The sequence below is a fragment of the Lytechinus variegatus genome, chromosome 11 (genome assembly GCF_018143015.1).
Source record: "Lytechinus variegatus isolate NC3 chromosome 11, Lvar_3.0, whole genome shotgun sequence".
NCBI classification, from domain to species: Eukaryota; Metazoa; Echinodermata; class Echinoidea; order Temnopleuroida; family Toxopneustidae; genus Lytechinus; species Lytechinus variegatus.
The window spans coordinates 20,819,169-20,846,271 of record NC_054750.1 but is presented as its reverse complement, the minus strand read 5'-3'; the positions used below and the strand labels follow the sequence as shown (position 1 = coordinate 20,846,271).

At 37.6% G+C, this 27,103-nt stretch overlaps 1 protein-coding gene across 1 annotated transcript in view; it reads right to left on the bottom strand.

Moving 5' to 3' along the window:
• Positions 1-354: 354 nt before the first annotated feature.
• Positions 355-27,103, bottom strand: part of LOC121423674 — a 31,998-nt gene continuing 5,249 nt past the window's right edge. Inside the window, exons 2-4 of the mRNA XM_041619098.1 lie at positions 4,141-6,202; positions 3,211-3,668; positions 355-2,440 (exon numbers count right to left, since the gene is read on the bottom strand). Coding sequence (XP_041475032.1) covers positions 1,891-2,440; positions 3,211-3,668; positions 4,141-5,082 — 1,950 coding nt within the window. The 5' untranslated portion in view covers positions 5,083-6,202 and the 3' untranslated portion in view covers positions 355-1,890. The remainder of the gene's footprint in view (positions 2,441-3,210; positions 3,669-4,140; positions 6,203-27,103) is intronic.

Genomic DNA, 27,103 nt, shown 5'->3' with positions numbered 1-27,103 from the left:
AATAATCATACACAAAAAGTCAATGATTATTATGCTGCATAGCATGAATTCAATTTACTTTATTTGACACTTCAGAATAACAAATAGGATATTTACATGATTTTATTTAGAAACAATGCACTGTCAAATACGTCATGAATACAATTTTTCTTGATATGAATAATCAAGCACATGTAGTCTCCCGAAAAACTCATTGCATTTATAAAAATATGGCATATGTGCATTCGTGGCTAAAAGTTATTTTATTTTCATGGTTAACAGGAAACAGAGTTATCATACATGAATATATGATTGCAATATTAAGCAATTACAAAAAAAAGTCAGATATGATATCTAGGCAATTTGTTGTCAAAATTTTACAGATTCTTCAGTCAATAGACCATACCCAATGAATATTACCGTATATCTGCAAAAGAAAATTAAATTTATTTGATTAAATGAGAATTTACAGTTAGGATGGCTAAGAAGAATACTGGTTGTTTTACAATATTTATAATAATAATAATAATAATACATGAGATTTATATAGCGCACTTTCCATCTTGATCATATTTTGTGTATTATTGTAATAACCTACAACTGGCAAATGCGAATAATTTGTGGGTCTAGAAAGAGGTATAAAGACATTTGAATTGAATGGGCTGATAGAAAAAAGTGAATATTCACAGACAGTAGATAGATAGATAGATAGAGAGGGAGAGGGGTAGTAGAGGGATGGGCAATAACAAGTAGGGACAGATCAGAATGGAAGAGTCAAACTTTCATGAACTTTTTGAAAAACAACTTGATTACTAAAAATATGCCTGCTACCCTTCTTTGGAATTTTCATTGGGACTTTTCATTAAAGGACGGGAACTCAATTCAGTCATGCATGTAAGTACATCATTTAGGCCGACAGGCAATGTATAAGATACAAATGAACACAGTTGTGATGCCTTGTATCATTCACCGACCATCGCTATTTTGTCTGAACAAAAACGTCATGAAAATGCAAACGACGAGAAAATTATCGATGGCGCATGCGTGGAAGTAGAATCGAATTGGCGGATGAGCTTTGCTCCACTGAATCCTATTGCAGTATAAAGCGTTCTGAAAAAAAATCCCATTCTGTATGCATAAATTCACTAATATCATCTCCACGACAAAGGTATCTGCCACCTATCTAAAAACCCATCATAAAAGGAATAAGATGTTATTGAACAATTATGATTTTCAAGTACAACTGAGCAATTCAAATAATTAATATGCAAAATAAGAAGAAGTAAAATCTCGGGACGAAAGGCATGTTCATATGAGATAATTCATTGTATAATGAAAGGTCAACATCACACTGCACAAACAACGAACATGAAATAAAAACGAAGTGAATCTACAATATGCTGTGCACGTGTGTTACATTAACTTACATCACATGATGTTATTTGGTATGATTTTGCATTCCTTTTTATTGTTTTGCATTTTTATTATTTTTCTGTTTTGCATTTCTTATTCTAGCGATTGGTTTAAATCCAATATGGGCGAGACAAAAGATTAAAAAAAGAAAATAATAACTAAAAGTAAGGTTCCTTGTTTCATTCCTTCGCTATATTCACGTTTCAACAATAGTTATATCATGTACCGGTAATGAAAATACATCAAGATGTAGGGTATGATTATTTTCATCCAAGTTGTAAAATAAACTTCTGTGAAGAAACTTCTCTTTAAAAGACCCCAGCTTTCACTTAATCAAAACGAAACGGTCCACCTGTCGTTAGCGCCCTACCAGGAAGTGTGTACCCAAAGATAGGTACTTCAGGTCTTGAAGAATCTAAGGCATGGGAATTTTAAAAAAGTGTCCAGGAAAAAAGGTCTCTGCGAGGATTCAGCACCTCTGTTCATGATGACAGTCATTCATATAGATGATTCCTTTCGGCCGGTCTTTGCATACGTGGTTCTTTTAGACATGATACTCGCTGGTGGCACACTTTCTCCCGGATCTGTAGGGACACGACTGTACTCTCCTTTCCTGTTCTTTCTACTGCCACCCGTTGTACTTGCAGCGCTGCTTTTGCTGCGGGTAGCGTTGACGTGGTTCTGTACCACTGGCCCATTCGCCACCGGAAAACTATTTGTCACTATGAGCTTTGTTTTCGGTTTGTCCGTACTCGATATAATGAGAGGGTCCGTGGCAGACGAAGGCGGTGTTGTCACCGTGGTCGGTGATCGTGGGGTATTGGTTGTTGATGATTTGGGAAGAGATCTCACGGATGATGCCGATGGCGACCGGTTTGCATTGTGTATGGAAGCGGTAGACGATGACGATGGGGATCGTGGAGCCTCTTTTGTGGGAGACCTTGTCGATGATACTGTGGATGATGATGAGGAAGATCGAATTCTACCTCCCGGGGATGTTTTCGAAGCTGTTGTTGGTAGGCCTACTGGAGAATTCGCCGCTGATGGACTGAAGTATAAGATAAAGAAATGTGCAATAATGTTGTGTGAATCTTTGGAGTTACATGCGAAATACAATACTGTAATTACAAAGGTATTGTATTTGTAGTAAGTAAAGTGTATGAAAGGGTATATTTTACCATGAGATACCATGAAATATAAGGACTGAGTAATTATTAAAGTGGCATAATTGTGATTTACTTTCTTTTCAAATGTTAACTAAATATATAGAACTACACTCTAAAAAAAGTTTACTCCATATTGGGTAAAATGGGAACATGCATGTTGGTTGGGTAAAAAGATACCCAATTTGGTGTCAATTTAAAGCAATGTTGCGTTGAAATAGCCCAATATGGGGTGAAAAGATACATGCATGTTCCTTTTCTACCTAATAGTGTGTAAAATTTTACTCAGTGTTTTACATAGTTCCAAAAGCATTCAGTATAGACGAGACAAAATTATTCAATTTTTTACTACATTTTAGTTGGAAATGAAACTGTATTTATACCACAATCATTAGGACGATACGTGCATGATTCCGTCAGTCCCAAACAACCCTCCTTGTGTATAAACAAAAAGGATATATAAAACCAACCCAAAAAAGAAACCTTTGATGCCCCTGTTTAAAGACAGCTACCAAATTGATCGATGGAAAGAATCAAATTTCTGCGATTATACTTTATATATTAGAAAATACTAAGCTTCGGCTTCTAGAGAAAATCAACTTCGCTATTTCAAGAGGACAATATCAAAGTTTATACGACAACCCTATTTACTAACCTTTGCGGAGAGCGACCATTAGTGACATCGTCCTCCTTGATGAAATCGAGTTTTTTCCTGGCTGATCTTCCTCTTACTGGTTCTTCTTCTCTACTCGAGCCATCCTGTCTACCGACGACCGCGTAACCATCCACGTGGTCGTGCATGACGACATTGACGTGGTTGCTCGTTCCCATTGACAACGATTCCCGATGGCTCCGGACGTTGGCTTCTCGAATACAGTCGTGACCGCGGCCTGATGACCGTCGGCCGCGGGTACTTCGACGGCGTAAGCTTTGTCTTGAGTAGGGGACGTCCCTATATGCAGGTTTTCTACAGGTAAGTCGCATCCAGATCTGCTCATGGCACAGGATGTACAGCCAGGGACAGAAGGCGGGGTAGAACTCAGCCCAGTGCATGGCAGCCATGTCCTTGAAATGGTTGATTCGCTGACCTGAGACATTAGCTATTATTCTCATCTAGGTTGATAAGAGAACAAGCAAAACAGTTGACCTTGGCAGATTGAATAGGAATCATTTTGTTGACCATTCAATATCGAAAAAAAAACATTGGAAAAGAATTTCTAATCTCGCTTTTGGCAAAAAGAAGCTGCTGAAAACTGCTTATCTAACAAAAGAGCCAATGGAGTGAATAAGAGAGTCAAAAGGGGCTTAAGCTTTTGATCCTAGCAGAATCTTCTTCGGAGGCAAAAAAATTGTTAAATGAAATTCAACTAACCACATCAGAGAATCAGAGGAATTCTTGTATATTCACTATGAAACAACCTCTAAGTTTATAACCTATCTTGCTTTACATGCTTTAAATGCGATGAAGCTAGGATTATACCAGGCTGTTTCAATAGATTTCCTCCTGACCATTATCCTTATAATTACTAACATAAAAAAAAAATAGGTCCGAAAGAATGAGGCAGAAGACCTGCATTATACTCACCACTATTGGAATGTAACAAACTAAAAATCCACTCGCCAGAAGAGCATAGTGGATGGTGGCCCATAAAAGAGCTCTATCAGCTGCAAAGAATCGCCTTGGTATCCGATGAGAGTTATCATCAATTGTCAAAGTCAAACTATAGCGCCCTCTCTCATTCTCTTTTCCTGCCGTAGTGTCTTTGCATCTCTTACAAGTCCTCAATATCGCTCCGATTGTCGCTGCCAGGATGGAAACAATCACGAGCAGGATGATTGCGATGATTATTGTTGCGAGCACGCTACTGAATAAACGACCGACCGTCTCTTCGTCTCTCCAATTGATAAAACACCATGTTGATGGGTAGTGTAAAGAGATTTGTCCGAACCCTACAAGGGGTAGGATTCCTGTGAAAACGGAGACGACCCATAGCAGCACAAGTACGAAGGGTATCTTCCGGGGTTCTACCTTACGATTGTACGTTAACGGCCGACAGGCAGCGAGGAAGCGCTCAAACCCAAGGAAGCCTGTCATGTAGGCAAGGGACATTCCAAAGGATAGGACACAAAATCCATGAAATTCACACATCCTTGATCCTCCGATCCAGTGCAAACCATTGATGTGGACAGCGATTATAATGGGATAGATAGTCAGATATCCGACAAGACTGGTAATGAAGAACCCTCGAAGGATACCATAAAAGGCTGTGGCTCGATGCCACGATGATGAGCAGTAGTACACTCCTAAGGCTATTATATTTCCTATCAATCCTATGCTAAACATAATGATCGGTATCAAGATGGTGGTACTGGGCTGAATGGCCACCATTGCCGTAAAGTTTAACCCTGGTGGCTCCGCAGCCGCTCGACGGCTCAATTGCAAAACATTGGATCCTTCTTGCAGATCAGGTAGGAGCCCGCCCTCTCCTGCCTGCAGGATGGACGAATTCAAAGTTGTATGCGACATGATGAAATCAATTATCCGGGCGAACTATTGAACTCTACTGAAAAATGATATCATCCAAGAGGACATGGTGTATAGTCTGTATAGATCTGCTCTGTATCTATTTCCAATGCTTGCTTGACTTTTGTCCCTTCAGGAGGCAAGGCGATGTAAACATAGCTGCTCTGTTGTCTCTTTTTTAAAGCGAATTCAATAACGTTGACCCAGAAAGGCAGCAGATGTCACTCTCAACCTTATGTTAATCTACACGAAGCGATGATCACTCGTATCAGTTTCCTTCGATTTAACCCCTCTAGTATGGATTATGTTCGCTATATAGAAATGGTTTCGCTCCTTTCCTTTGACCTGTACAAACTCCGAGCTTCCATGTGTTCATAGATAGATAGGGAGAGAGAGATTATGAGAAAGAAGACAAGAAGGTGAAAGCATCACTTGCGAAATCACGGCACCCTGAACGTCTGGTGTACCGCCATGCATAGTAATTTCCGAAAGCCGCCACCAGGCTTTACTGACAACTCCCTGGTGGTTGTGCCGCAATATCTACCGGGTCGATCAGTGCGTTGGTAAACGTAGCTACGCTCAAGACAAATCGCCTTTTCTCGTCAAAGTATGGCTTAAGGGTTCTCAACCTTAATGAATATCCTTTAAAAAAAATCCTAGATATACAAGCGAGTAGAGAAAATATGGCCCATCCGCGCAATGGATAACGTGTTTCCTGTTCTCATGTGGAATCAGATGCAAAGCGGCTTGGCAATCGCTAATCCAAATTCATAATAATGGTGCCGGGTAGCCCCATCTCCTCGGCAAATTCTGATTTCAGTTTTTCCAATGAAAGTGCAAATATCATAGATACCCAACTGGGAATAGGGGATGAGTTCGTGTTTCTCTGTCGTGGATGATAATGATATAGATGGAAGTATCCGGTGCAGCCTTCCTTCGGTTCTCAAGCAGTTTATGCCGCCTTTCACATAACTGATTTGAAGGTTATTCCATCTTTTAAAACCAAGGTCTGTCCGCTATCCATTTCATTTCACTTAAATGAATAAAATATCCGATTGTTCACATCTGAGGTACTTCAGATAAGTCTTTATAATGACAGGAATACGTCCAATATTCAGATTTTCTGTGGAAAGGGGGAGAGGGAGAAAAAAAGAGAAACATTAATCATCCTCAATCAGCAAAGGATAAAAAAAATTGAACAAAACAAACACAGCCTTGGTAAGGTGACACTACGAATGTCACAAACATGTATAGTGTTTTCTCCTGATAATTTTATAATCATTTCTTGTGACTTATGCAAGAGCGCGGAAACAAATTAAAAAATCAGACATTACCCTTACGTTCATGATAAGTCCATCTTAACAATACAAGCGTGACAGGCAATCTGCTAAAAAAAATATTGTACAATAGTTGCAGGAATACGATCATATAATGATTAATGACATATTCCGTTTGAATATTTGCCTTTGACAATTCTGAATATGTTTTATGCACGTAATCTCTCAGACATATACGAATTTAAGTTAATAAAAAGAATGCTTAACTGCGTGTATAACCTCGCTAAAATTATATGGTTTCGGTAGGAGTATTAATGGGCACCTTTTTACCATGGCAACATATTGAGTAATAGGCTTTCAGAAAAGTGATTTATTTTTGCTGTCACTTAGAGCAGAATTGTCTGAGCGAGACATTTTAAATAGTTATTCCGAGATGAATATAAGTGTAACCAAAATCGAGCAAGAACATGTAAAAATGTAGCATCAAAATCTATATATGACAATGAATATGGAAATTGGCTACCCTGTTACGCAGCTCTTTCATACATACACTACACTCTTACATATCCCTTTTGAAACGTGTTTTCAATTCGCCTTTTGAAGTATATTCTATTTCGTGTCACATTTCTTCATATTATATCCTACAGAATACTGTGAAAGTCTTTAACGACGCCAGGGGATTTTTGTTTTAAAAAGCAGTTAAAGTAAACAAGAGGACGGAGAAGGGGGATGAAGGAATGAGAAAGCATAAAGACGATAGTCATTATTCAATCCAGGGGAAATGACGTCACATTTAAGCTGCATGTTTTGTCCTCTATTTAAAAAACCCTGGTGCCGACCCTGTGTATATGCAACTATTATTATGATTAAGATACAATAAAACAGTTAAGCCTCTCTAGATTATTAACTTAACTCTCGTCAATATTTGCATCGATATCATTTTTTGTGGGAAAACGTGGCACATAAGGGCATGTTTGTTTTAGACATCACCGATACCATGTCCTTTCTTGCGTATTATTGATTTTCTGGTTGATGAAAATTTAATCTTCATTGTAAAAAAAAACGGATGAAAGGTCAGAGTGAGGAGAGATAGAAACCAATTTTGCGAGTTATTTATTTATTATTTTTTTTGTATTTTTTTTTTTTTTTGGGGGGGGGGCGGATCATTGTATTTTAGCAGTTATTAGGCTTTTCGTTTTGGCAGTGAGGGTACTTAAAACAGTCTTTCCGGGGCATGGATATACTTGAAATAAGTAAAATGAGTTAACCAGGTGCAATTGATTTTCGATATATCCACTTTTGTCTTAAGGTACGAAAAGAGAGCCTTGGGCCATGTTCGGTTAACTTAGGATCCACAGATCCATGTCACATAATGTACGTCTGACAACAACAACAGTGGGTTTAGCAAAACACCGTTGCACTCTCTATTCCGGATGGATTCATGTATGCCATGCTTTATACCCAACCGTTTGACTTTAGTCCCACACACGGCGATAAGTGTTGTTTTCACCTTTTAACGCTGCCTGCTATGCCAGTTGCTCAACTAATTAGGAGCCGTTGAAATCTTAGCTTGAAAATGCCTTCCGCGGTGGTGGAAAACTATGTATGTAGAACTGCGACCAACTGACACGCGTGTGTGCGAGAGGGTGGGTTCATCTAAGTGAGCTTACACTTTTTTTGATTGATCAAGCATGTCATTACGCGTTCTATCTCCCCTTTACAAGTTCTTACGAAAATCGAACCTTTTCCTTGAATCTGTCTATATCTTTGAAATACACCAAGGGAGTCTCTAACGATAAAGGTGATAACTTAATCTGTGAACAAATATCTCGATATAGGTCTCTTTTAAAGCTAACATTAGATGGCACATTGTTGGATAAATCAATTCAATTTGGGAATTACTATTGTAAATTAGGCACATAATGCTTTCCGTGGAATCACGAAATGGCGTGCTGCCACTTATGTACTATAACTGCGTTGGCGAAACCCCGGGGGTTGAAATGAATAACCCAGATCTACAATTCGGTAGTGACCTACACATTGAAATATTCATGCTGTCTAGAAGAGAAAAAAAAGTTGTTGAAAATTGCTGTGGAAATTCCCTGAATCCTTTGTAAGCAGCGATCAGTTAGTAGTTGATGAAGGTATCATAATAGGAAAAGCCGACAGAGTTTACATAACCCATCGATTCTCTATCCGTTTGTAAATTGTCTTTGTAGTCACCGACATACCGACACGCCAGCACACGGGAAGCCCTTTCTCATCCCCGCCTCTCTATTTTTTCCAGTGAAGTCGAGATGGCTACTTTGACGTGATCACGTCACATTTCAAAAGCTATTTCTCCAAACGCGTCGATACATCGCCATCGCATCAGGCATTTGGAATAGCCATCGACCTGCTGATTGATCCCCTTCCGTGGAAACATCCCACCAGTTGTCGCAGAAAACTCAAGCATCATTTTCACTTTAAAGAGAAATTGGAGTTTACTTGAAATCTTATATTTGAAATTGTTCTAGAGTGATACATTGCATGAGCAGACAATATGAGCAGTAAAGAATGAAAATAAACAATGATGGAATGAAAAATGCCCTGAATTACGTTGCTTCATCTTTTACGTTGGTTATGCAAGTCAAGGCAAGCGTTTCATGAAAGGAATTGTTGGACGTTTTATGGGACAAGTCCTGTTTTATCCGACGGTTGCCGGATGAACTGTGCTTCTCAGCTAATGAAAATCAAGGAAAGTTGTCAGGTCAGATTACTGTCAGGTGAAAAATGTTAATGAAAGCTCTCCTAGATTAAGCAGTAGGGGCTCAAAAGGAGACCAACCTCTGTTTAAAAAAATCACCACATTGGAAACACTTTCCGCGCAAATTATCTGACGAGCCTCCCCATGATATGAATATTTTATTAAAAACTACAAACTTACAAAATAACTCAAATGAATTTAGTGTAGATGTTTTTCGCTTCAAGTGGAAAAATAGAGATGTGAAATGTCATGATAAGAATATCTATGCCAGAGGTATACATGCGTAAACTAGCGTGACGGTTATCAGGTAAGCTCATAAAAAGCTGGTGAATGTTAATCATTTATAAATCATTGTTCATGAACGTTCATCAAACATACTCCTATTAATCGTTCTGCCCTAAACTCTTTTCCTTTTAATTCTATCGCTTACAATCCTGTAAGAATAAATTAAATTATGGAATTCATATTGGAATTCTGATTGATAATCCATGTATGTCTGTTTGGTCTATTCTCATGTTTATTTCAGTTTTCAAACATGAAAACCATATAATGATAAGGACAATATTTGGATATAGCATCTTTCAAAAAAGACGCAACACACTGTTTACAGAACCGTTTAAGGCGCAAATCGAGTAAAGATTTTCTACATAATGTGTGTTTTGAATGTGTTTTTCAGTAGGTCAAGTGATGTACTTTGCGTAAAATTGGAAAGAGTTTGCTCTCTGTTGCATCTTAAATATTAATAGTGTGGTGAGTGGTCATCCTCCCTAGAACACTTAAAGTCAGTCAGCAATACATCCTTTGCGACCTTTGATTCTATACGATAATTTCAGCTTAGAATTTAATAACGCTTCAGTGTTCTTGACCGACAGTAATGCAGAGTGTCTTTAACGTCGCAAGACGGTGGGGAAAAATAGTTTGGAGACATTAGCACGTCAGCCAAACGTGATTTGGGATCGTCGGACATAGAGAGTGACCTTGCATTCCATGTGCGAAAAATCAGGGCAGATATGTCGAGCAGGGCTTTGCACTTGGAGGGAACGCTCCAGATAAACCTTCAACTATTCTTGGGGATTTCCTCTCTTCGTTGTGCAGTGTCCATCATTCTTCATCATCTATCCACCTTCGACTTCGATTCTGGGATTTGCATTGGCATCGCATCTACCATCTTTTAGTATCATACAAGTTTAGGCTCAACCATGCTCTCTGTATCAATTTGAAAATTCTTAATCTTAAATTGCAAAACAAAAGATCGACACCCAAATCACTTATTTTTCAAACTATTTTACGAGGTAATAATCATATAATTAATTCATTTATTCATTCAGTCAGTCAGTATTCACTGATCTCTTTATTTATTTAGAACTTTTAAAGACATTAATTTATTGATTTTGTATTTGGGTAATGGGAAGTCCTGAGCATCAAAATATTTTGACTATCGAATTGGTAATATATGTAAATATTTTTGATCATTCGTAAAATTCAAAAGTTCATTTCTTAAAAAGAAGTCCATCAAACGAACCTTAGCCATTGAAAAATAATCTCATATTAGTGCACTTAATTGTAGTTTTGCCATATCATTCAGTGGTATAACCGCAGTTATAGTGAATAGGGTATGATTTACATCCATACAAAAAAGCACCTGGGCTATTATGATCCAAGTATACGTTCATATCTACTCAAGATGAGTGATCAGGTTACAATACCTACATCTAATTTCCATACAAATTAGGGTACCAACGTAGAACTTCATACTTGCATCATCCCCCTGTCCCTTTCACACCCACACCCTCGCTTTCACCCACATCAACCCTTTCACCCACACCCACCCTTACACACAAAATGCACCAAAACACGCCCTTACCAAACCCTCGTACAACAACCACATGTACTTTAAGAACACACAGGCACATATTAAGCTCTTTTCTCTCAACCACACACTCACCCACTTATTCACCACCCACTCACACAGATCTCATGCACACACCCACACACACCTTGCACACATGAACGACACCCGGTCATTTGGAATCAATGCCACAGGTCTCTGAATTTAAAATGTATGTGTCACATCCATGACACTTGGAAATTGAAGGAATTTTGTTTTAACTGATAGAAAGGGGAATGATATAAAAAATCAGGACACCAAAATATTAACAACAAAAATGCCGCTTCATTATATTTCTTAACTAAAACACGGTTAACGCGGTTAACTTCACAAGTGTTGCTCAAAATACCCATCCTTTTCGAAATGTAAAATGTCATGAGCTTCTTCAGTGGGAATCGTCATGTGCCTATTAAAGGTCTCTAAATGTGGAACAAGACGGTGTCCTAGGGCGACAAACATGGAGTACTTTAGGAGGGGGAATTCATGAAGAGCATGTGAGCATCGATTTCTGTTCTGACCTGACTTCGCCCTAGATTTGGTTTGGAAGTCTAAATAAACATTGTGACTGGGTAATCACAGATAATGAGCTGTCGTGATAAGACGAACTTGATGAATACCGCTTCCTGCATCCTTTTTTTTTAAAGATGACAGACACCGGCATGGCCCAAAGGAGGAACATCGAAACAGGATTTAGTCAATACCGATAATAAACCCAGCCCCAAAAATCCCTCTAACTGCTGCAGGCATGAGTCCATAAATTGCTTTCACAAAGATCAGTTGAACAAGGAACGTACAAATGAAAATATTTTCGCATTCTTCAAAACTAGACAAAATGGGAACACTTCACATATTTTGTGACTACGATTTGAGTGTCAATTTCAATATCGATTCCAGGAATGATGAGCCCGAAAGTCCTTTGTTTCAAAAGTCAGGGCCTATTTGTATAAAGGTTTGCGTAATGAGTAGATTTAAGAATGAAAATAACGAGGAATCCTGTGATGTATACAATGTTCAATTATTGACTTTGCGTAATAGGCAGGAGGATGAAAATCTAGGGAGAGGGGAGGGTGTTGGTTTTCCTTTATTTGGATCTTAACATGTGAAAAACGAAATAAACCAATCGAAAGTCTCCTTAAATGAAACCCAATGAACTTATCACGGACCATTTTTCATCATATTATGACGGCAACATCAGGCCAGGGCTCCGTAACACAAAGATTAGCGATCAATCGCTAAATGAACTGGCCAAACAATATCAATGTTACACGCGCAGTTGGTTTAAAATACTGACCAGGGACCAATCAGTGCGGTTCTTTCATATTTGCAATTCATCGCAAACCTTTGTGTTACGGAGCTCAGAACAATCTAAACGGACTGTCAGTAAGAAAATGTTCACCAGACTGGATGCTACGCATAAGTACATGGCCACAGGAAAATTGATTATTTGCCATGGTAACAGTTATTTATTTTTCTTCCAGCCAATATACTCTGCTGCAAAGAAGAGGGTTAGTTTTCATGCTAATCAACGGCTTAGCAAACGACTGAGAAAACAATGTCGACAACTGACTTTGGGCACACGTGGAGATAAAAGACTTGGTTAAGAATGATTTTCTTTCACAAGCACGATAGTGGACTTTTCCGGCAGTTTCAATATTTTCAAAGTTCAATGTCTTTTATTAATGTATTTTCGTATCAGATAGGGATAAACAATGTTACTTTCTTCTCAAAACAGAAAGTACAAACGCTAGTGCCATCAATATAAATTTACATATTATGGATAAAGTTTCTTTAAACTCAAATGGATAAGTATGTTTTTCCAACGTGTTGAAAGACAAAGTTCTCATCATTCGTTCTTTATCTTTGAAAGATACTACGAAAGGTCTGGTAATCTAAAAAAAACTTGCGACACAACCACCAGCGTCAGAAATGGCGGCGAAAGCTGACAAGTGACCGACTTATGCAGCAAAGTCGAGATGAAAACGCCGCTTTTCTCTCTTGTATTTTTTTGGCAATTAATCTTCAAATGACATCCTTTGCCAATCCATCTCCTCCGAGTAGGCCATTATGAACGCCACGAGCCCGTGAATAATTCATACACCTATCCCCCTACCGTCGGCCTAGACAGCTGGATGGTATTGATACCCTGTCAAAATGGAAAAAAACCAAGAGATGTCAACAAATCCACCGACAAGGAAATTATGATAATGTCAAGCTGCGTTGGACTAGGAGGAGATCGGGACTGACAATAAGACCTTTTATCTTTTGCATAGTCTTCTATTCTTCTTAGATGTATATCTGTCAAAATCTGACATATGACGATGTGATATTATATTCATGTGCTTTTTTCCCTTCCTGAGAGCGCATTTACCCGCCTTTGGCAATATGTTCGAAAGAGGCGCATATATTACTTTCCCTGTGGATGTGGCAGCAATACCCAAGATACGAAGGAGGTATTGTAGGAATGAAAAATATATATATTTGCCATCAAAATCAAACTTCTTGAGCAGTTTTAGAATTGATTGAACAATCCTAGCTGTAGCGAATCGGTTAAAACTTCATGTTGCAAGTAGCTGATCAACAGTCAATTATGCATTTCGCAATTTATTTCAATGATGTGATTGATTTGGGTATCCCAAAACAGATTTTAATATGAATGCAAGTTTTTTTTAAGCGCCCGATAAGTCCCCCATCCCCATAGTTCGTGTATCCTGTATCATAATTATCCCAACGTGATAAGGACTGAAATATGATAATTTATTTAAAGCAAAATTTTTGCTGAATGCCACATTGGATAACATCAGCTGGAGTTTTAAAGAGCTCAAATAGTTTCCCGCCTCTTTACCCACAATACAACATTTCGATCATGTATTATTTTCGAAAAGGAATAATAATATATTTGTCTACTTTACTCATAACAATATTCATTTGCCGCTAAAAAGCAAAGGAAAACGATTGCATTCAATCATTCTCATTCACCAATAAAGTTGGAATGGCCATATTAAATTTATAGCAACCTGTAAAATTATTTTTTAATTTCTTATCGAAAGGTACGTGCAGAAAGATTACTTTACTTTTCAGCACATGAATCTATTAGGTCGTTTTCCTTGTAGGCGAAGTTGGTAGCGACAAGCATGAAAACATCGTGTCTTTGCCTCTATTGATATGAACAAAGGAATTACAGCCATTATTATTTGGTAAAGAAATTATACACCTGGGTTGAGACCTTGGAATATTATATATAAAAAGATTTTATAAACTTGCCCTTCCAACTCAGCTTTAAAACATCAATAAACCTAACAATCACCGATGTGTAGCCATTGTAACGAAAATATACTCACAAAAATATAATCGCATTGCTTCCTATCAGGGAATTTATTTTGTGGAAATGGTAAGAGTAATTCAAACAGATCCCTGTTCGATCATTTGTCATTTGGGATAGAGAAATTGATGCAAATGCATTTAAGTGTCGTTTCCTATAAGGAATACGCTCGATCTGACATCGAGACCCTCTCTGCTAGCTTTTATCTCTGTGTACTTGTTGAAACCAATTTTTTGGTAACCAATAATGGCAAAGAATTCACAGAAATAGATAGGAAAAGCAAAGAATGATAGATGGAAAGTGAGACACGTTATGGGAGCGAATGAAGCAGAAAAAAGAAAGAGAAGAGTGAAAGCACGCGAGATAGTGTGTAGGGAGAGAGATGGAGGTAGGGGTGTCCGTGTGAGTGAAGAGAACCTGGAAATTTAATTTAAGGAGAGTGCGCGTGAAGGAAGGTGCAGGTTCTGCGAAGGTGTGCGGTGCGTGAGGGCGGATTTGTGTGTGAATGCGTTTGTACGAGTGAAATCGTCAATCACGGTAAAAAAGTTTGCATTTCGTTACAACAAATCAATAACGGATGGGGTCAATATGTTACAGTCACACCAACGAACACGACTCCAAACCGAGTCAGTTTGGAGTTGGTTTCATTTTTTGCTAGTGCAAGTGCATTATGTATTGATATACATACTTATGTCACTAAACAATGCGTTTGAATATTGCGGACCATAAATGCGTAATCAGCAGTAGTGAATTATTCATCCCCACTAAGCGCATCCAACTATTTTCTCTTTATCAAGTTTACTTTGCTATTTTGAAATTCATCCCCGTCCCAGATATTCGAAAATTATTCTAGTCGTTTTACCAATAATACATAATGCTACCGAGAGAAGATTTAAGGAATAATGATCACAACCGAGACAAAGAATAATGATTAAAAAATGATAGATATTCCGCTTTTGAATAGGGCAATATGTATATATGCACTGTAAAAAAATGAATTGCTAATTTAGTGACTGCACTACGAGTGCTGATTTTCTAGTTTAAATTTGAACTAGAAAGTGAAATCAAAATCATGATATTTGGCTTGTGACTTTTGAAAAGTGACAATTTTGCCTTCTGGCGGTGTTTACTGAAGCATGACATAAAATACGTCCATAACATTTACTCAGAGGGTAGCTAATAAAATTACCTACACGCTCATGTAAAAATAAATCATAAACTCGCTTTGGTTCGGAAATTATGGATGTTTGTTTAAGGAGGGACTTACTTATTTGTTGTGTATATATCGACGCCATAACGAGTGTGAGAGTCACAGTTAGGCGTTCCCTATAGCCTGATATAGTGTACGGCATATGGAAATGCAGGCAAAAATGAACGCAAACTGTTTTGTTTTTTCCAAACATAATTTTATTTTTTTATTCCCGGAGTAACCATGGAAACAGAATCTTGTTCTAGGGTGTCAGGGTGCCAATTTGAAGAAGTAATCTCTACAACGGAAGCTTTCCTACTTAGCTGCAGGGGATTCCTGTTCGAAATGGTGAATTAATTCATGAAGAATAGGAGGATACATGTTCCGTATCCACATGCATATTCTACGATGATTACCCTACAGAGTAAAACGGTAACAAATGGATTTTAAAGAGGTAAGAAAGACGCTGTTTGAGATTGTAGCAGGAGTTCTTTAGACGGGTATAAATCCTTAATATTAATCTTGTGTGATAAATCGTCACTAACTCATTAACTGTCGAACGATTTTCAAAGCAATACTTTTTGTATCATGATTATGATCATGTTACTATTGCCACTATCGTAATTAGTACACATAATAATAATAAATAATAATAATAAATAATAATAATAATGTTTTATTTACCCAGGGTAGCCACTTCAGTTAAGAAACTGCTCTACCAGCGGGCCCTGCATAACATTATATGTTATTATTACCCTTCTCCAATCTAAATGCTGAGCGCCTAGCAAGAAGGCAGAAGGTCCCATTTTTATAAGTCTGGTATGACTCGGCCGAGGATCGAACCCACGACCTTCCGTTCATGATGCGGACGCTCTACCACTGAGCCACCTTGTCCGGTGATCAACACTATGATACGGTAAATGTGGAAGACATAACTATCAAATCAATGTAACGATAATCCCGGACGATCAGCATCCTTCTCATCGCTGTCACCTCCAGAATAATCACCGTCACCCTCAAAATCGTCGTCGTTTTCCTCATCGGCCTCGCCTTCGTCATCGCCATCATCATCATCATCTTCCTTATCTTCTTCATTGTCGAAATCATCACACTAACATCATCAGGGTCCAGGTGAAACTACAACTAATACCGATATCACTCTAGTATAGAAAAAGACACATCGTATATAGAGCTGCAATTATTCCATTTCCTTAAAATTCAGGGCAATTAATGTGGACGAAGAAAACAAATGAAAAGCAATATAGTTTACTCATCTTTTGAGATTATCTGACATTTGTAAATGCCATTAAAAGCCGAGCTGGACTGGCCTGCAGAAAAAAAATCCTGCATATGGCGCGAAGTTTAGAGGATGGAAAATGATTATGCATCCCAGTAGAATTTGTGGAGACAAATTTAATTAGAATATTGTCTTCTCTCCAAGAAAAAAAAAGCTGTATCCTGCAAGGGTTTCTCAAATCATCACATTCCGAGATCCTCACGCTATAGGAAGAGGGATTTGAGAAGGAGACGTATTTACAGATGGTGAAAAGAATCTTGTTTTTAGGGTCTACGGGGACAGGATTTATTAATCCTTGTATATTGAGCTATTATATTAAGGAAAGTAGGAAATAAGGACGTGTAGGAGATGGATGAAAGAAGGTTTTGATGGAAAGAAATTAAGTGAGAGGAAGGATGCGACGGCCGGATGAGAAAAATACGTGGTGAAAGAAAGACCAAGAGTATACTCAGATAGACATTCCTAATAAGCGACGTTGAACATTGTAGATGAAAGATGGAATTTATATGATTTAGGCCTAAGATTCTAAAATCGGTTTGATAGACACACTCTAGTTGCCAGAGCTCAATGAATTTGAAATGCTAATGATCATCTATTGCATATTCTTTTTTTTCTTCCTGTATGATAGATTACTATCTATAAATATGCACTGAAGTTTCCAACATTAATCATGCTAATTTGGTAACATATTATTTGCGCTCATTTAATGTCGGTAACGACATGAGGGGCGGCATATGGGAACAGGGGAGCGATGGAACAGCACACCATATGGGTTTTCGAAGTGATAAAAGCTTATGGGAAAATGCGAACCTTCATCTTTCATTTGATCTTTCTTTTTTTAAGATGAATGTGAATTGTCTATAAATGGATAAAAAATCAGACCAATCTTTTTTGTCCATTCATCTTTTAGTTTTAAGGATAAACAATTTGCAAATCTGATTTTTTTAACAAATTAGTCTGGCAGTACAACAAAGCCTCACATTATCACCTCACAATGAAAGATTCTTTATCTTACCTATTATGTTTCAGGATAGATTACAAACAGCATGATAATTGGTCGGCTACTTTGATGTTTGCAAGCAGGGTGATAATCAAAAATACCATATTTCCAAACATTCTGTTCGTCGACTTTCCGTAAAAGACTGAATTCTTTCATCAACATCGATTGCTCGTTTTTTTTTCTTCGAAGAAAATCGATAATTTTGTTTAGGTGGTCTTTTTCTAATTACCAGTTATCGCTTTCTTTTTTTCTCTCTACCCGCTGGACGACGTGCAAGTCAACTTTCAATTACATGGCAGGGGGTTCTGTCGTTACTTTGTCCGCCCGATTCAAACACCCCTCTCTCGTTTTATGCCTTTTGATGCATTGTTGTTAAATAATGTCCAAGGCTGGTCCGAGACAAGATGTGATGGAGATCGATAAGCAAGAGTGAAGAGTGGAGTTGCATGAAGAATATGGCATTCGCTCTCTTTAAGATAGTCATACTGGCAGAATCGGGCGGCTTTCAAATAACTTAACATTTAAATAGTTTCTAAAAGATGTTTATCAAACATTTTTTGATAAGATACTTTGCAATGAAGTTTACCATATTTTTTGCAGCTCCTGTAAAATCGTAACTTCATGGACCTCTGCAATTGTATCCATGCCTTTGATACAAGTCGAATATTAAATGGCAACACAGAATATCTCATAAATATTCACGCGTACTCACTTCAAATGTTGGGGCAATAATACTGTCCACTGTGTTGGATAAGTGTGGTGGTAAAAAAATATACTGTATATATTCTGGGCAATTATCATCCACTTGAGTAATGTATTACCCAATTATTAGTTTTATTGGACAGATTTGGACAGATTTTAACCAATAGTTGTGTGAACAGTGTGTTGCCCAGTGATGGTTAAAAATTAGGTCTTTTTTGCCCAACCTCTTTAAGAGAGTAAAAATATTCCACAATCTAATTTCATAAAATTATCTTAGCGAAAATGCGTTTTCAGGATATAAGATAGTTTTGTGGTCCGGAAATGTTTTTGATTTGAATTCGCTTTTTTAGGTGCGAAGTATTTTCTGACTCACTCAGTAATATGGCAAAATAAATCTAGCGAAATCTTAAAAAGAAACAAGTACCATAGAACATGAACCCAAAGAACATGTTTCGCCATCAATGCTGTTTTTAACATGTTTAACGATGTAATTTCACATATCATTAACGACTATTTAACTTCATTATATACCATCACAGCAAAACATTTTCGTCGCAAATACATTGCATGACCAAAAGATGCACAAGAGGTTATGTGTGCGGTATAATGCCGCAACATGATATCCTCTAGTCGATGCTTCTTCATATTGTTCTTAAGATGCAGCATGAAGTATTACTTATCTTGCAGGTGCTTTCTGAACATATCAATGCCGGGGATATTCCATGTTTTCTCCCCTCGAGATATTAAAGACAAACCTCTTCTAGTCGAGCCATCTATAGATTGAGTGTCCGAGGTAAAGAAGACATCACGCGACATTGAGAGATCCCTCGGAGTCTCCACCACAAGATAGCCACAGGCGACACTTTATATTCCACTAAGATTAAATACTACCCTGAAAGTTTCTATCGCTTATGATTGTGGTGATATAAGTACGTTCAGTTACGGCTTGGTAAAGCCGAGAAAGCTGCTTACGCTAATAATGCTCTTCTTATTTTCGGGATATTTCATGTCCCATTTGAACAATAAAATATGGATTTCTAAAAAAAATTCTGAATGGTGACGGATCAAATATTAGGCGGGAGGGACAAGCACATTATTGCGGTTGCATTTTGCCGTCCAAAAATTAGAAGCACAAAAAAGGTCATCATCGCTTACGGGATGCGTGTTCCTTGGTTTAAACTACCACACACCCTCACACGCACATAATAGACATATCATACTCACATTATTGACGAACCCCACCGCACGCTCATACCCTCATCGGCATTCTCACCATACACAAGCACACCCACACCCACCCACACAAATAAAAAGACAAGTACAGGATGCACATCCATATAACCTCCTTAAGATGTTCATCCACATGAGATCACACACACATTCCCGACTCACACCCCACAAAAAATCTTCTCTATCGCAGTCACAGTACTAGCTATCAACCTTATCGGCATTTATTCACTTTAACTGCATGTCAACGAACTAGGAAACCGGTCTCCCTGATCTATACCTGGAACTTCGATTCTTCAAGCATATACGGTGACACCTGTAGTAGGTAAAAGCGCTTCGTCAAAGGCATCTGTTGATATTCTTGGAGAGGGTCGGGAATGAAAGCAAAATCAATCTACTTGAGAGTTGAGGGTATGCATTTAGAGTTGCTTTGACAGGTTTCCATTCAGTAAGTGGATATCGAGAGGTAGACTTAACAGGTTTCGATCTCATCCATTGTACAATGAATGCTGCTAGAAGGTCACAGGTAGACATACCTACATCCCCATATTGACCTAACCATCCCACTCGAAAAACAACTCGTGTATTCTTTATAGATAATTTACGACAAAATGTTACAAACGGAACTGTTTTTGCAACCATTCTCGGAACCAGCATTTTTTCCGTAAGACATCATACGACGCTTGCTACTCCCCATCCACATGCTAAAGGCGTATCCTATAAGGTTTAGGAAGCTATATAGTATGCCAAAGATTGCAAAGCATTTGAACGTAGACTGTTAAAGTCTCTTGCTGGAATACTCCACAGGGAGAGGAGAAAGTGCATATTGTGGGCAGACAGACAATGATTCCATATCTGGGGCGATGAAATACATTATAATGTATACGTACATAATGAATAAAGTGCCAGTTACAGTGCATAGAATTATGAATATCGTAATCTGAGTATAGATATGCCAAACACACATAAAGAATGTGTGTATTGTATATATGTTTGATATCATTTGGAAATATAATTAGAGATCATGAAAGCTTGATCGATTTAAACGCAACCATTCTTGGAACCAGCATTTTTCCGTAAGACGTCATTCTACGCTTGCTTCTCCCCATCCACATGTCAAAGGCGTATCCTATAAGGTTTAGGAAGCTATATAGTATGCCAAAGATTGCAAAGCATTTGAACGTAGACTGTTAAAATCTCTTGCTGGAATACTCCACAGGGAGAGGAGAAAGTGCATATTGTGGGCAGACAGCCAATGATTCCATATCTGGGGCGATGAAATACATTATAATGTATACGTACATAATGAGTAAAGTGCCAGTTACAGTGCATAGAATTATAAATATCGTTATCTGAGTATAGATATGCCAAACACACATAAAGAATGTGTTTATTTGTATATATCCTTGATATCATTTGGAAATATAATTAGAGATCATGAAAACGTGATCGATTTCAAAGTGTAATGTTGTCGGGTGCTTGGCATTCATTCCATTTTAACATCCTCAAAATTAGAAATCTGCATCATGAACAATTTTGTTCGTGTCATGACAAGTTGAAAGATCAATTCTCGTATAATCTTGTTTCCACTCCCTATGACTCTGTATTTACTTGGTCCCCATGGCAGCCGCACATATAATTGGTGCAGCTGAATATGGGTTATCTAACCGTCTTTTGTCTTCAGTTTGATATTTTAACTATCTTAACATGTTTCAATCGTTGTTTTTTCTTTCCTTTTTGATCAATATTTAGAATTTATTTCATTATGTATGTATATGCTACTCCTTGTATCTCATATTATTATGTATTTTTTATGACGGAAATAATACAAACAAACAAATAATGGGTCAAATCATATTTTAACGTTTATGGATCCAAAATGTATAAGAATATTACTGTGAGTGTGAATTTAGTGATTATCTCCAAAGGTACACAGCTTGTTGACTATAATTACTATTATGAAATAATGTTAATATAAATCAACTACTGCTCCTGTATACGAGGCATTCTACTTTGGCCTTCTTTCACTTCTTTTGTTTAAGGTTACTATCTTGATATAATCATGGACCTATCCATGATGCAAGCTGTTGAAACAGGCCACAACATAAACATATATAATAATAATTTCGGGATTCAATGTCTTAGAAGTCAATGATTAGTGGTAAATTAATCCCAGGAGGGCATCCAACGTGGGTATTCAACCTATTGCAGGTTACCTTGTAAACTACATTGCAGATTTTTCTCGTTAAAGACATCTGATTGCCTCTGCATGGCAATACATAATGTATAAACCTTGCCGGCTCTATAAGACTATTCATCTGGCAGCAACAACGAGGAAATTGAGAATACAGAAGTCATGCATAAATGTATGCATAAATGTAGTAACAACGTAGATATTGAATTTTTACTACACTAGTGAATATTTCGAAGGCTGCAGAAGAGGGGGGGGGGGGGGGGTAGGGTGTTTCGGGGAGAGACATGGAAGGAAAGGAAATAAATTCATTATCAGATTTTCTAATGACTTAATGTTGGATTTAAAGAGCCCTCCAATTTTTGTGAGGGTTTGGATTTTTCCAGTTCTCTCTATGATATATTTTGCTTATTTCCTTGAATAGGTAGATAGGAGGAAGAATAGTAATTACCGTATAGGTATCCTTTCCTGCCAAAGTGACCATTAAAAAGTGATCCAGTAATGCTGTCTCATCGGCATACTCAAATGAAATTGATGCGAGTATATACGGGGGGTAGAGGTGTCGAAAGCAAGGAGAGAAGAAAAAGAGAGACAGAATGGAGAGAGAGATGGAGAGATGGGTGTGCGTTCGTTTCTTGTTGTGAAGGTGTGTGGGGGAAGGGAAACAGAGATGGAGAGAGAGAGAGAGAGAGAATGAATGAGAGAAAAAAAGTAGATAGAAAGAAATGGAGAGTGAGGGAACTACTCTCCTGGCTATAACCAAGAAGGGACCATCGATTTGGGAAATGGGTTATTTGCTAAACACCATGTAACCTCTGGGGTATGTTCGCAGACTTAAAAAGCTGCCTGACGTCATACTTGACAAATCTACGCCGTTAGTTCCGAGCGGCGTGGACGCCATGCAGCAAAACATGGTGCATATTGTAATTAGGGGTCAGCCTGCCCTTTCCCGAAATAACATACAGAAAGTCCCCCAAGAGCCTAGATAGTTTACCTCGAGACTTCCAAGGCAAAATACACTGTTGCTAAAAGGTCAACCCGATCTTAAATTGTACATATTGCTCAAAGACATATATGATATTTCAATTGCAAATTTTGTTAACAAGAATCTTATCATAGTATCACCCCTTTTCGGGATATTCTTCAGTGTATCCTCATACTTTAATACCCTTTATTTCAGATGATTAATTCCAGTTAAAATTAGTCAATAAATATAAAAAATACTTTATTGAGAACTTTCATGAGAAGTTGTTTTATTTCATTATCGTACTTAAACAACCGGAATATTGACAATGCACAATGAAACGCATTTATCTAATAATTGCGTTAACATGGTAAAGATGAACGTTTTATGTTGTGTAATACAAAGCAAAATATTGTAAAATGTTACACAATAATTGTATTAATTTGTACACACACATGAAACATGCAACGTAACAAAATACTTCACTCTTTTGACATGCATGCTCCGATTTTACCCAATACTTGTTCTGAGTTAACGGTGGGTAGTATTACATTTCATTCTAGTTTTGGTTGGTGGGGTCAGCCTTTGTATATTCCAGAAATAGAGAGAAAATGGATGGAGAATGACCAACTGAAATAAAATCCATTTACCTGTTCAAGATGGTCGTTTTCTTCCATTTAGCTGTTTGGAAATCTCTGTATAGCAGTGTATGGCGATATCCCTTTTCGAATCGTGTCGTTTATATAAGGCCTACAGAGCCAAGAGCCATTTTAGCGCGGTGAAAGGCGTAAACACAAATTTATGCATGCATTTATGGACTGTTTTCCTATCAGATAATCGAGCGAGGATTTCTCAGGGAAACTCTCCTAATAGCACTTAAAACACTAAACGAGGGCGCGCATATTCATGAGTCAGGCCTAAATCTAAGTTTCATTATGGAAATGATAAATCACCCCTTGGTAGCTTAGGTTAAATGAGTCTTTCCGAAGAGAGGGAAATGGATGTGCACTGGAAGATCTACGATGATGATAAAGACGTGCTTGACCAAGAAGATATACGCAATCCCCATATTGTAGAAAAATATGTATCTTAAGCTACAAGTTTCTGGGGACGTTCAGGAGAAAGCGAAGGGGCTGTATTTACTTTCCACTTCAATGTCGGGCAATGTTTCACTCATGAGGCAACACTGACTGTGATGATAACATGTGTTTGTTATTCAAGAACATACATATCTCATAATTACACCATTATCTATTGACAGGGGCGGGGCCAGAGTATTTTGACAGGTGGGTCAAGATGACCGAAAAATACCGTCGTTTTTCCCTTATTAAAGAGTTACACAACCAATCAATCGTTGAATATCATTAATTAACAGCATCGTCTGAATTGTGAATAAATGTGAAAAGAGTAAATAAAAAATATATAAGGACGAAAAACGATTTCGCTCTTAACATGGGAATATTCAAATAGTCCCTCTGTTATTAAACGCCATCTGATATAGTATATTAATACTTAGGTCACACTGGGACTTAGATGGCATCTCATACCGCTCCTTGTAATCAACCATTTCTCGTCCGATATAAGTCACAAAGGCCGGAAGCCTTTGAATTCTCATTTGTTTACATCATGCTGTAATAACATCAAATTACTTAATAGGATGCAACTTTCAATAAGAGCGAATCATTTGTGACATCGTAATGACTTCTTTCAAGAGAAGGTTTTCATAAAAGCATAATACCTTGACAAATTGGTCATGACATTGAGGGTCGATTGGGCGCCGAGGTGTGGGGGGATATGGGAATTCACTTTACAGCGGATTTGCGCTTTGCAAGTATTATATTAATATCTTGTAAGTCGGCGTTAAGATCAAACACGGGTCGTGTTGCCATGGTCCCCCTCGTATTTTCCGGCATTAATAATTTTAGAACAAGAATGTATAATTAATCTCATGAATCTTCTGTTAGTTATACAACGACAAAGTGAACGCTAGCCGCAACAGCATCAACAGCTCAAGCGAAACAGAGACAACACAAAAGCTACTAATATTACTATTACTACTACTACTACTACTACTACTACTACTACTACTACTACTACTACTACTACTACTACTACTACTACTATTACTACTGCTACTACTACTACTACTACTATTACTATTACTACTACTGCTACTACTAGTACTGCTACTACTCTACTATTACTACTACTAATACTAGTACTACTACTACTTCTGCTACTACTACCACTACTGCTGCTGCTGCTACAACCATTACTACTACTATTTCTTCTATTACTATACTTCTTCTAATAATAATGATAATAATAGTAATGATAATCATAGAAGTAGTACTACTACTAGTCCTGCTTCTTATACTGCTGCTGCTGATTTTAATGATAATTATTACATGTATAATACACATATTACTGAAATGCATGAAATGCACAATAATCATTTAGAGCACAAGTGGGTTTGGTTCCATTGCATTTTCAAGCAGGTATGTATGTATATATATATATATATATATATATATTATATATATATATATATATACATATATATATTGTAAATATATATATATATATCTATATACATATATATATATATTGTAAAAATATATGGTACCATTGGGAAATTATATACTGTGGGGTTATATACCATGAATAGGGAATATGACGATGAGAAAACAATATATGAAAAATATTGATATTTGGACGTGATATCAAAATCCGTAGCATGTACGCATTCGATTGCAAAATGAAGGGGAAAAAATGATGAAAACCCAATTTAATCAAAACTCAATCTAGAGCAGATGCTAAAAATTCCCAGCACAAAATAAAAGCAGAATTGATTTCATATTTGATCAAACCGTTCAGATTGATACAAACTAGCTCAACTTGAAAAATTGAATGGAAAAGTAGAACATCATTTTAAATTCTATTTGCTCATGTTCATATCTGCCCTGAATTATCTCTAGCTGTAAATTCCCACTCCTTTCTGCAGAAAAATATTGTTTTTGAAATTACCACTCATCCAAAGTAATTTTATGAAGTCAAGTTAAAGATTGAAATTGATGAATGAATGTAGGATACCTGTAATAAAAAGTTGAATTGAAAAGAAAAAAAAATGTTTTGCGTACATCTTCGAGATGGGATGTTGAAATCAGTGTTCTTCGTCTGATCTCAACGATTCAACGATGGATAGAGAAAATACTCTTGGTCTTCGGTCCGTATTTAAACAAGCCTTGCAGGATGCAGGCACTAATCCTATATGGTGTTAGTAAGGACATCAAGATGCACATAATACAGTGGAGATTTCTATGAATATTTGCTTGACGGGAAATCTTCAGTCGGTACCCTATATCTTACAAACACCCCCTCTCCCCTTCTCTCACTTTATTTTGGCTCTTTTCCTTTTCCTCACACTCACCCAAGCTTCGTAAACTCTAATACACACACACACACAAGTATGCGCACTCACTCATTTTCTTTAATCTGTTCGTGCCCCTCTCGTATATTGGTATTTTGTTTATCATTCACTGATTTATCTCTCATTCTCTATCTCCACCACTCTCAGGCTCTCCAACTGTCTGTCTTTGTATCTCTTTTATCTTTCTTATATTCACTCATATTATTTCTAAATTTCCTCTCCCTTTCGCTCCCCCTCTCTTTCTCTGTCCATATCTCTGTTTGTTTGTCTGTATCTCCCCCTCCCCATCCTCTTATAAATTTTATTTCTTACGAACGTATTTTCCATATTCTCTAAATCTCCTTCCCATCTCACCTTCTCTCTCCCTTGACAACGATTCCACTTCTCCTTCATCCTCATCTCTCTCTCTCTCTCTACCCCCTTCTCTATCTTTCACTCTCTGGTCATCTCCGATTTGCATGTTTGCTCAGCCCATATGAATGCGGCGTGTAAATTGAATGTGGGAGCAGAGAACATAATAAGCCTACGGGAAGACGAAAGAGGGGCAGCAATCCTACGTGTGCACTTTTAATCAGGGGCAGGGGCATTGCTGAAATTGTTCACACTCGACAGAAATGAGAAAGCTATCGGAACAGAATATTCAGAGGAAAAAAAAGCAATAACAAAATATGGGAGGGAAACTGAAGATACTGACATGTGCCGCTACCGTGTAAATAATCAGAATTACGTCGCAATTATTTACAGAGAATAACTCAATCTGTTAATCAAAATTAAGAAACGAGGGGGAAGATCTG